The following is a 12,837-nucleotide window of genomic DNA, read 5'->3' on the forward strand; positions in this document are numbered from 1 at the left end:
AATAGAACTTATAGCACACAGCTCTTCAGTCATTGGGCTACTAAGTAGATGAGTCCAATACAATTGTGTAACACACAGCCCTTCAGTCAAAAACATATTCCTCTCAACATTGACAGGAAGTGCCTCCTCTGAGTAATGAGAAGGAGCCATGTCTTTAGAGTTGAGGATAAGGGAAGTGTAGGCCAGGCTGAGAGAGGCGTGTGTGTCTGTCTTGTGTAACCAGGTGGAGCAACACTAAGCCACTTCCTGTACGCTAAGGCGAGGAGCCGCCAGCGAGTCGAGGCATCACTCCGCCTCAAGCAGCTGCTGTAGGAGGACAACACCACCCCAACACAGAGAGAGAGAGAGACAGGAGAACGAGAGGTTGCCCACAAAACCCATCTTTGGAGGGCCATCATCCCCCAAGGCCCAGGAAGACAGCAGAGAGGAGTGTGGGACGGTTTCTAAGAGAAGGGGCTCGACCGCACCCATCCAGAGAGGAGCGATGGACCCTCGGAAGTGGACGGGAGGCCTGCTGGTCCTGTCTACTGCACTACCCTATGTCGGTAAGACCCCTCCAAACCCTGTTTCTCTTTGACAGGGGTCAGGGATGAGCACAGGTGCAATCGGTGCTCAACCATCCGAAGCCTCCATCAACCTGGTATCATCAAAGAGCTGGTGTAACTCCGTAGTATTTAGCTGAAAGTCTAGTTTACTCATTATAGACCATTATACAGCTGTACAGGCACCCACTCAAATTGAGTCGTACTACCTATGATGCCTGCATGGTGCTTTGAATCCTGGCTGGGTAAAACATGGCTCACTCATGGTGGTGTCCTCTGTTTCTCAACAAGAGGCGGCCATCTTTGATGAAGCAGGAAAAGATAAATGAGGGAGAGCAAAACACAGCGCTGTAGTCATATAGAGGGTTTAATAAACACAAGAGTTCCAGATTATCACACAGGTGTTTAGAACCAGGGCATATTGTTAGAAGAAATGCTAACTTGACCCATATTTAACTTCTTGGCACTGAATGAAGGGACTTTTTACTACCACATTTACTACTCTCTCCATCGTGTCAATGCCCTCACGTTGGTTTGGATTGGCTTTCAAATGTTACGTTACTGTGAAGTGTGTGTGTGTGTGTGATCTGTATTGTACACAAGTGAACAGACGGACAGAGACCCGGCTCTGACTGTGAGTTGGGTTTTGATCATGTGGAGAATACAGAGGTGTCTGCTGTCTCCTTCCACTCTGATTGTTGTGTTCTCTCATCAAAGGGGACAGGTTGAAATATTTTTTTTAAACAAGACAATTTAAAACATCTACCTAGATTTGTTAATTCCAGTAAAATTATCATATTCTTGTTCCCTGTTCCAACAGTCATTCTCAAACCCTCACTGTCAGTGGAAGTTACGGTATTGTTGTGTTTAAGAAATAAGGCCTGAAGAGAGTGTAGTGTATGGCCAATATACCATGGTTCAGGGTTGTTCGTTCGCACGACGCAACGCAGAGTGCCTGGATAAAGCCCTTATCCGTGGCATATTGGCCATATACCACAAACCCCAGAGGTACCTTATTGCTGGTATAAACTGGTTAGACATGTAATTAGAACAGTCAAAATAAATGTTTCGTCATACCCGTGGTATACGGTATCAAATACCACGGCTTTCAGCCAATCTGTATTCAGGGCTCGATCCACCCAGTTTATAATATAGTGCAAAGTATGTGGTGCATTACTCTCAATCAATAATATGATTATATTGAAATTAGGGATAGTCTATCTGGACAAATACTGTTTTCATTGTGAGTAGCTATATACCTTACCATTACCTTGTCATTATCACTTAGCTCCGTGTAATGTTCTAGCAGAAAGGGTAATGTAATCCTAGAACACAACCAGTGAAATAAAGGTTATGGTAAGGTTTAGAAAAGGAGGAGAGAGAGCATCATGATTTTACTTTTTCAACTTTTTTTTTCTCTCTCAAAAACAGAGAATGAGGGGTCGCTTGAAGAATATCTAATGCAGAAATATATTTTGGATTGGTTCACGCTAACAACTAAATTGCTAATGATTACTTCATTTAAAAATATTTATTTCATAATTGTAACTTTCTGATTTTGCAGAGGCAGTGTCGGCGACTTAGGCTAGTCTACAGTATGTGTGACTGTTCGTGTGAGCGCTCGGGCCCCGTTGTCAACCAATTTGTATTTATTAGAGATCCCCCATTAGCTGCTGCCATTAGCTACTCTTCCTGGGGTCCAAACACATTAAGACACTTACATTACACATAAAACAAAAGATAAAACAGTACATCATATAACATTATTACACCAATACATATTTACAATACAAAATGTATAATACCACCATATTACTGTGTGTGTGTGTGTGTGGTGTGCGTTCGTATGCGTGTGAATGACGGTCAATGGTCAACTCTTTATTTAGATAAGCAATTTAAAAATCTGGAAAGGTTTATGGTTACTGTACTATGTGTTTAAATAATGGTGGGTTCTTTTGGACAATATACAAGTGTCCTATTCGGACGGTAAAGATGTATAGATTACGATATACTGCCTTACTGGACAAGTCCTCTTACACGCTTATTAGAGAACGTGTCAGTGTTGTCAATAGCTTCTCCACTTTGCGCTTTATGATTTGCTCATTGTGTTTGCATTAGAGAAACAATCAATGTATTTCCACCTCTCCATTTCATTTTCAGTCAGCGGTTCTCTCCTTTCTGCCAGTTGGCTGTGCCATTTTGGGGAAGCTTTGTTTTTGAACCCGTCATAGAACAGTGTTTGGTGTGAGATACATTACTGTAACCATGACAAGGTTGGGGTTCTCTCTCACTCATATCCCACTGAGACAGAGAACCATGTAGGAGGGCCTTCTGTTTCCGCTCTCAACAACAGCGTTTGAAAGCTGATACTACCAGTTACACTATTAACTAATTAAATGACAAAGGCAGGTCCATAAAATCTGAAATGACATGTAGTGATATTTATTTAATCACAGTGAGCAACTTTTGGGGTTTAAGATGCAGTTTATGTAAAATTACTAATGTGTTGATTTGCAGAATTTGTATTTAAAAAAATGCAATGGTCTATTCAAAATGTTTTAATGCAATTCATCCAGCTAAATTGCACCCTTAATATTGGCCTGCGTGTTAAACTAAACGATGCTGTCATTGCTCAACAGGCTCTAAAGACTGATCAACAATCTCTGAAAAAGAAACATGTTTTTTTTTACTACTCAAATCATCTGCTTATGTAATTGAAACATAAACAGTCTGTCTTCAGAGGCAAAAGCTGAATGGAAATGTCTTCACGTCTTCAAAAAGAGTTTTCCGTGGGTGAAATCACATCACTCAATGACGGTACATCAAAGTTGCTGAGTGTCACTTTTTTTAAACAAGGATTTTAACACACCTACTTGTTTCTCTCTTTCCAACAAACTTCTACCGAGAAATGATAGATGTTGATGTCACCACACTGCAAAATAATCTATCAAAACAAAGATTTCAGTCAGTTTCCTTTTAGGAGACCAGTAGATCGGTGGTATGTTCCATCAACACGGTCACTGGCAGTACATGGCGCTAAAGTTGGCAATAAAAGACCTCAGCAGCAAACTCTTTAACAACAATTAAAAAGCTTGTAACCTTTGACCTTTACATTCAAATTGTCACCGTTTACCTGTGGCCACTGCACTGGTCAGGCCTGAGATGGACTAGACTGAGGCTACTATTCAATCAAACACACAATCCTTGTTTTATGGGTGGGCTATTTCAAAATGAACTCTTCCCCTTGCTGTAATAATCAATGTTGGATTCACATACTCAGTGAAAAACAGGCTAGGTTCCCACACAACGTAGACAAATTCCAATATTTCTGTTTAAAATATTTTTTCTTGCAAATTCACATGCATACATTCACACACTCAAAATTGTGCAATATGTTATACAACTGGACTCTGTAGCGTCTCAGGGTTTGAGACACGAACTCTGACCGCAATGCAGAGAGAGAGAGACAGATATGTTCTTGTAGCGATGCAGCTGTTTCTTAAAAATAGTTATTAGGAAACAACCTGCGGAGCTCATGTCAGGTCTGATACACCCGCCCCCCACCACACAACCTACAGAGCTCATCATGTCAGGTCTGATACACCCGCCCCCCCACCACCCGTATCCATGCCCCCCCCCAGCCTCTCACTGACAGCTTCACACTCAAAGCTTCCTGTGTCAGATAATATCACTTCACGATGATCTGCGATCTAGGACTTGACCGTAATCATACCTCACGTTTCATGGTGCTGGGGTTAATCACATTACATTTAATTTCCTGTCAGTAGGCCTCTTACAGGACATGTGGTTTCTCCATAGCCCTGTAGTTCAGTTTGGAGTGTGGGTGTACTTGACCCTAACTTAACGTGCACAACATGTAATCAGGGTTAACCTTCACTAGAACTTGTTCACATGTAAATGTGTTGCACAGTGGAAGTATTGCACAATATGGTGCTATAAAGCATCACATTTGAGTATGAAGTGATGAAGAACGCAGATCCATTTTTTTTATGTCAACGTTAACGTGATGAACTATCTGGAGCAAGTACTTTGAAGTGGAGACAAAGTATTGCTGTTCCTGCCACATGTGTTTGGCCCTTTCTGCAGAGGCCCCTGAGGAGGCTTTAACCACACTAAGGTTTACCTGTGGTGGGAAGGGACTGTCTGTGAGGCGACCACAGCCACGATCATGGCAGTGCTAGTGATAGTGGAAACGTCTCCTTCCTAGGTCAAAAGACAAAAAGTTACTGAAAACAAATCGATTGTTTACTGAATGACCTCATTGTAAATGTTGTTTTGTGGTATGTACACATTAAAAGGTGCTACAAACACAGAACAAAGGCTGTTCATTTAGTCAATCACTCACTCAATGTCCAATTCCGCTCAGTAAACTGTAGGCCATCTGTCGTTAAACATCAGAATCATCTTTTATTCCTACACATGCCCAGAATATGACTTGGTGCTGCTAGCAATTAACAATATAGGGAGAGAAACAGAATTTACACAAACTGCTCTAATCATTCAGATTCGCTTTAGCCAACATCTGCACAGCGGTCGTTTCGGCGGTGCCGGAGGTAGGACTGCGTTAGAAGCTGTCAAATCCACAAGCAGCTCCTGGCATTATACCTAAAGCGGACATTGCCATTGGCTGCACGGAGTGGCATGAACAGAAATCCCATGCAGCCTTGTTTCTAAGTCAGAACAGTGGAATGTGAGATGTGATCTACACCTCCATTATGATGATAGAAACTATTTGGTTGAATGTTTTTCAATGTGAGCGTCATTATTTCTATACAGCCTCCACTTTCTCCTTCTGAACTTCTAACGCCAGTGGGACAGTGTGGCTTCGTGACAATGATCGCAAGAGCAGCTGCTCGCCGATTTGCGCTAGCGCAGTTCCACCTCCTTCGACAACGGCAAAACATCCGCTATGCGGGTGTCTGCTATCGCCAGTTAACCCTTGATCTGATTGAAGCCAGAGTTTACATACATTATACAAAAAAGTCAAGTGAATACAGTTGATGCGGTGTGCAACGCTGTGCACCGTGCCTCAGTCTCTACCGTTTACACTGAGTGTACAAAACATTAGGAACACCTGCTCTTTCCATGACAGACTGACCAGGTGAAGCTGGGATCCCTTATTGATGTCACCAGTTAAATCCACTTCAATCAGTGTAGATGAAGGGGAGGAGACAGGTTAAAGAAGGATTTTTAAGCCTTGAGAGAATTGAGACATGGATTGTGTCTGTGTGCCATTCAGAATGTGAATGGGCAAGACAAAACAGTTAAGTGGCTTTGAACGGGGTATGGTAGTAGGTGCCAGGAGCACCGGTTTGTGTCAAGAACTTCAACGCTGCTGGGTTTTTCATGCTCAACAGTTTACCGTGTGTATCAAGAATGGAGTCAACATGGGCCAGCACCCCTGTGGAACACTTTCGACATGCCCCAACGATTTGAGGCTGTTCTGAGAGCAAAATGTGGTGCAATTCAATATTGGGAAGGTGTTTCTAATATTTGTACACTCAGTGTATATTATGTTGACCTAAGACTGCAGGAACAATCCCACACAGGACCTGTAGGACTTTGTTTTAAGGGTCAGGGTGCAACTTTATGCTTCTGATTCCACACTTTCAACAGCTCTGCCTCCGTCCCACATTCAACAGCTCTGCCTCCGTCACACTTTCAACAGCTCTGCCTCTGTCTCACTTTCAATAGCTCTGCCTCCGTCCCACTTTCAACAGCTCTGCCTCCGTCCCACTTTCAATAGCTCTGCCTCCGTCACACTTTCAACAGCTCTGCCTCCGTCCCACTTTCTGAGGGTAAACGACAGAACAGACAAACGGTCAGGGAGGATGAAGGAAATACATTTTAAATGGAAATAACTTTGACATTGTGATGCTGTAGTCTTTACACAGAGCAGACCTCAATGAAACAATTCACAAATGACCATACAATCTAGCTGTGTTCTATAGCTGTTGCTGTAGGTTTTATTATTTGCACAATTAATTAAATACATTTTTTGGATTCTGAAAGGCAAGTAAAACCAGCCGAATGTTCAATTCTGAACTCAATCATCAAGCTGCAAACATTTTGAATTGAGTATATATTTTAGTCTCCTTGGATAAACGCATTCACCAAATGACTACATTATTACTTGATTAGACTAAGAAAGCATTTCCTGTTGTAGTGTTTCGATGAGGCCCCTCTTACAAGGTCCTAACAGGGTCGTCTTCATTAGCGCACACCTTAGCAAAACATTTTGCAACAGGAAACGAAAACAAATGTTAATTATAGGACAATTTCAGGTGGCCCCTCCGTGTTTGTCTGTTTTCTTCCGTCCAGGTACCTAATGAATACGACCCAGCACCAGTCTGCTACTGGAGCCCTGACCCTGTCTTCTATGAGTCACATCCTGTGTTCTGCCATGGCTTTTAGTGCAGGTGACATGAGGCGAAGAACCATTTTCTTTTAGGCTGGTTCAACAACCCTGGTGGTACAGTGCTGCTAATGCAGCCGGACAAGTGCACCAGACCACATATCCTCCCTCTCTCATTCACTGACTGACACATGTAGACTACTGCATATCCTTCCTCTCTCATTCACTGACTGACACATGTAGACTACTGCACAGCCTCCTCTCTCATCCACTGACTGACACATGTAGACTACTGCATATCCTCCCCCTCTCATTCACTGACTGACACATGTAGACTACTGCATATCCTCCCTCTCTCATTCACTGACTGACACATGTAGACTACTGCATATCCTCCCTCTCTCATTCATTGACTGACACATGTAGACTACTGCTCAGCCTCCTCTCTCATTCACTGACTGACACATGTAGACTACTGCATATCCTCACTCTCTCATTCCTGACTGACACATGTAGACTACTGCGTATCCTCCCTCTCTCATTCACTGACTGACACATGTAGACTACTGCACAGCCTCCTCTCTCATTCACTGACTGACACATGTAGACTACTGCTCAGCCTCCTCTCTCATTCACTGACTGACACATGTAGACTACTGCATATCCTCCCTCTCTCATTCACTGACTGACACATGTAGACTACTGCACAGCCTCCTCTCTCATTCACTGACTGACACATAGACTACTGCACAGCCTCCTCTCATTCACTGACTGACACATAGACTACTGCACAGCCTCCTCTCTCATTCACTGACTGACACATGTAGACTACTGCACAGCCTCCTCTCATTCACTGACTGACACATAGACTACTGCACAGCCTCCTCTCATTCACTGACTGACACATAGACTACTGCACAGCCTCCTCTCATTCACTGACTGACACATATAGACTACTGCATATCCTCCCTCTCTCATTCACTGACTGACACATGTAGACTACTGCATATCCTCCCTCTCTCATTCACTGACTGACACATGTAGACCCCTACATATCCTCCCTCTCTCATTCACTGACTGACACATGTAGACTACTGCATATCCTCCCTCTCTCATTCACTGACTGACACATGTAGACCACTACATATCCTCCCTCTCTCATTCACTGACTGACACATGTAGACTACTGCTCAGCCTCCTCTCTCATTCACTGACTGACACATCTAGACTACTGCACAGCCTCCTCTCTCATTCACTGACTGACACATGTAGACCACTACATATCCTCCCTCTCTCATTCACTGACTGACACATGTAGACTACTGCTCAGCCTCCTCTCTCATTCACTGACTGACACATGTAGACTACTGCACAGCCTCCTCTCTCATTCACTGACTGACACATGTAGACTACTGCATAGCCTCCTCTCTCATTCACTGACTGACACATCTAGACTACTGCTCAGCCTCCTCTCTCATTCACTGACTGACACATGTAGACTACTGCTCAGCCTCCTCTCTCATTCACTGACTGACACATGTAGACTACTGCACAGCCTCCTCTCTCATTCACTGACTGACACATCTAGACTACTGCACAGCCTCCCTCTCTCATTCACTGACTGACACATGTAGACTACTGCACAGCCTCCTCTCTCATTCACTGACTGACACATATAGACCACTGCATATCCTCCCTCTCTCATTCACTGACTGACACATATAGACCACTGCATATCCTCCCTCTCTCATTCACTGACTGACACATGTAGACTACTGCACAGCCTCCTCTCTCATTCACTGACTGACACATGTAGACTACTGCTCAGCCTCCTCTCTCATTCACTGACTGACACATATAGACCACTACATATCCTCCCTCTCTCATTCACTGACTGACACATGTAGACTACTGCTCAGCCTCCTCTCTCATTCACTGACTGGCACATGTAGACTACTGCCCAGCCTCCTCTCATTCACTGACTGACACAGACTACTGCACAGCCTCCTCTCTCATTCACTGACTGACACATGTAGACTACTGCACAGCCTCCTCTCATTCACTGACTGACACATGTAGACTACTGCACAGCCTCCTCTCTCATCCATTGACTGACACATGTAGACTACTGCTCCGCCTCCTCTCTCATTCACTGACTGACACATGTAGACTACTGCTCCGCCTCCTCTCTCATTCCTGACTGACACATATAGACTACTGCATATCCTCCCTCTCTCATTCCTGACTGACACATGTAGACTACTGCTCCGCCTCCTCTCTCATTCACTGACTGACACATGTAGACTACTGCACAGCCTCCTCTCTCATCCACTGCAGGTGCAAGCGGACAGCAGATTGCAGTAGAAAACATCTCCACATCTACAAATACATGTATTATTACTAAACAGTAAGGGCTCTGTGCATGCAGACAGTTACCTGGAGGTCACATGATCATCCAGACACACAGATCAGGAAAAAAGGACAATTGTGAACTTTTCTGAATGCGGAAACACACACACACTTGCCTCTGTATTCACCGTGCTGAAGGTCTCCTATTGTCCCTCTGAAGGTATACTCAGTTCAAGGCCAGGTGTTCCTAATGTTTGGTATACTCAGTGTATACTGTATACACTTCTTAAGAGCTTACTGACCACAGTGTTTGTGTCTCAGCCAACCTGAAGCTTGACCACAGTGTTTTAGTGTCTCAGCCATCTTGAGGCCTGACCACAGTGTTTCAGTGTCTCAGCCATCCCGAGGCCTGACCACAGTGTTTCAGTGTCTCAGCCATCCCGAGGCCTGACCACAGTGTTTCAGTGTCTCAGCCATCCCGAGGCCTGACCACAGTGTTTCAGTGTCTCAGCCATCCCGAGGCCTGACCACAGTGTCTCAGCCATCCCGAGGCCTGACCACAGTGTCTCAGCCATCCCGAGGCCTGACCACAGTGTCTCAGCCATCCCGAGGCCTGACCACAGTGTCTCAGCCATCCCGAGGCCTGACCACAGTGTCTCAGCCATCCCGAGGCCTGACCACAGTGTCTCAGCCATCCCGAGGCCTGACCACAGTGTCTCAGCCATCCCGAGGCCTGACCACAGTGCCTCAGCCATCCCGAGGCCTGACCACAGTGCCTCAGCCATCCCGAGGCCTGACCACAGTGTCTCAGCCATCCCGAGGCCTGACCACAGTGTCTCAGCCATCCCGAGGCCTGACCACAGTGTCTCAGCCATCCCGAGGCCTGACCACAGTGTCTCAGCCATCCCGAGGTCTGACCACAGTGTCTCAGCCATCCCGAGGCCTGACCACAGTGTTTCATCTGCTTCTGTAATCCTGACTGCGTCCTTATCGTCAGTCTCTCTCTTGAAGGGAGGCCAAACTTTTTCTAGATCAGATATGTCCTAGTGGAAATGACAGATAAGGAGGGGGGAGGGTGTATTTTGCAGTCCATGGACCGATACCTATCGTTTGGATGTGGCTGATTTGGTCTCTAAGCTTTAGTCAGTCCTAGTACAAAGTAAGTTGGAAATAGGTCTTTGCCATATATGTAACAGAAACACACACCTGGGGCTCACATAGGCAGTTATACCACCTCAGACTCAGAACGTGTTGCAGCTGAGGAAACCACTGAGCTAGATACAGCTCCACTCACCCCCACCACAAAAAGGCTTAGAGTCACAGCAACCACACTGAGCCTGACTGTCATATGACTGTCTTCCTGAGACGCACAGAGAGAGAGAGAAGTGAAAAAGTTAACAAACTGTTTCTGTTCAATGTGTGTGAGAAAGTGAGTGCACATAGAGACATACACACTCTCGCACACACGCCTACTTCCATTCACCTTCCTGACATAATCTTTCTACCAGTGAGGGGTGGGTTTTACCGGGGGTGTTTGTGTGTGTGTTCTCATTAATGTCAACCTCTCCCCTGCAGAAGCGATGACCCCATTGTACGACCCTAAACTCTGCTACATTCTGGACGGCTTCCTCCTGCTCTATGGTCTCGTCATCACTGGACTGTTGCTCAGAGAGAAAGTGAGTCCAAGTTTATACACCACTATATGGGTAGATGCAGATTAACCTCTGACTGGATTTACGGGTACCAGTTTTATTAAGACCAGTTATTGTCTCAACATATTTGGCTGATCTCTCTCTGTTTTGTAGTTCTTCAAGTCCAGGGGCAAGATATTGGAGGATGACGATATCTACACTGTGAGTAGTCGTGTGTGTGTGTGTGTGTGTGTGTGTGTGTGTGTGTGGGGGGGGGGGGGGTTGTGTTGATGATCCTGGAACACTGTCCCTGTGTTTTGTAGGATCTGAAACCTACGGAGGGGAGCGGTTATGGACGAATAAACAGAAAAGATCCAGAGAGTGCAACGGCACGCGATGTAAGTGTGTGTGGATCTATATGTCATGTAGAAGAATGAGATTCGTATTACCCCAATCATGCATCAAAAGCCTGATTCTGTGTACCTTGTTACATTATTCACAGAATCGCAGGAATAATGACGACACGTACACGGTAAGTGCATTACCCAACATGCAGTATCATTTCATGTTAGTTTAGATATTATAACAGATATGGATGTTTCTCATAACTCACTGTTTCCCTCCGCAGTCCCTTAAAAAATCAACAGACGACACGTACAGGGAGATCGCTGTGAAGGACAAGCAGCGCCGCAGGAACAAGAACGACCAGGTGTACCAGGTGTGTAGTTGAAGTTTATTTGTGGGATGCACAGGATACACATGGTTCACACAGTCCAATGAAACGCTTACTTGCACGTTCCCTATTGACCACGCCCCACCGCTGAAACCAATCAATTAACAAGGCCCGAATACACAAACAACAGCCCTTTCACTATTAGTTTCTCTCTGAGGGGACAGTGGTAGGGAAGTAGATGAGAGGGAAGGAAGTGTGCAGTGAGAGGTTTGGAACAAAGTGGATGAGGCAAGGGTTTAGTCAGAGATTTGGTATCAATCCTAGTTGACTGTGTCCCCCTCCATCTCTCTATCAGGGTTTGAGTGCCGCCACCAAGGATACCTATGACTCTCTCCAGATGCAGCCTCTCCCTCCTCGCTAACAGAAACATCATGGAGGATCACGCCTCGTCCAGCGGTCTCTCCTGTTTGCCTTTCTATCTGCAACCAGTATACTGCTACAGCGTTGTTGTATGCAACAGTTCCATATCCCTCTTCTCAAATCATTTTAAATTAGTGAATAGTTAGTTATTTACCCACCAACATCTAATAATCACTGGTATCTAGAACAGTCCTTGTTGTGTAAAAAGTATGTTTGCAGTTGTGTTACTCCCTTTTTATCTTTCAGGCTTTTGTTGGAAAATCTGTAGACTTTTGCACCAGTAACAATTTCATAACTGTCTTAATATATGAACTTGATTATATTTTATCACTATTTTATGACTTTAGCTCGTCTCTTCTCCCCATACACCCCCAGTCTGTAACCTTTGACCTTGAAACTCATTCTACCAACCCTTCCTCATTGGCTACTGCTTTTCTAGTTTATACCTGGAGTAATGTAATTAAAGAATAAATATGTAGGTTGTTATTTTGCATACAGTGTACAGTGTAAACTTTCCCCTCATGTTTATAAGAAATAATGTGCCTCAGCACTATAATAAAGCCATTACAAAGACCTGATTATCAGGTTTGTCCTTTTCTTCTGCAGAGAGACACAATGGCAACAATGTTACTACTTTTAATGATGTTTATAACAAAGTTACAGTAAGAGATTTTTCATATACATTTGTAAGTAAAAAAAAAAACGTAATCCCCAAATACAGCAGACAAACAGGTCGACAAGATGGGACATAGTTAAACGACTACGGTCTCCCTACGTTGTTCCCGTGACAACAGTGTGGCGTGATAGTAGTTGATATAGCAGTAGTAAGCTAGTAAGTATACTGTT

The 12,837-nt window shown here is 44.5% G+C and overlaps 1 protein-coding gene across 1 annotated transcript; it reads left to right on the forward strand.

The window, feature by feature from the left end:
- The first annotated feature begins 254 nt into the window (after positions 1 to 254).
- On the forward strand, positions 255 to 12,569 carry LOC139412840 (T-cell surface glycoprotein CD3 zeta chain-like). Its single transcript, XM_071159580.1, has 7 exons — positions 255 to 545; positions 10,843 to 10,943; positions 11,073 to 11,120; positions 11,222 to 11,296; positions 11,401 to 11,430; positions 11,527 to 11,616; positions 11,927 to 12,569. Exons 1-7 carry the CDS (start codon positions 485 to 487, stop codon positions 11,990 to 11,992), a joined length of 471 nt encoding a protein of 156 aa, XP_071015681.1. The 5' UTR covers positions 255 to 484; the 3' UTR covers positions 11,993 to 12,569.
- The last annotated feature ends 268 nt before the right edge of the window (positions 12,570 to 12,837 follow it).

This window comes from Oncorhynchus clarkii, chromosome 7, assembly GCF_045791955.1.
Source record: "Oncorhynchus clarkii lewisi isolate Uvic-CL-2024 chromosome 7, UVic_Ocla_1.0, whole genome shotgun sequence".
In the NCBI taxonomy this organism is placed as follows: Eukaryota; Metazoa; Chordata; class Actinopteri; order Salmoniformes; family Salmonidae; genus Oncorhynchus; species Oncorhynchus clarkii.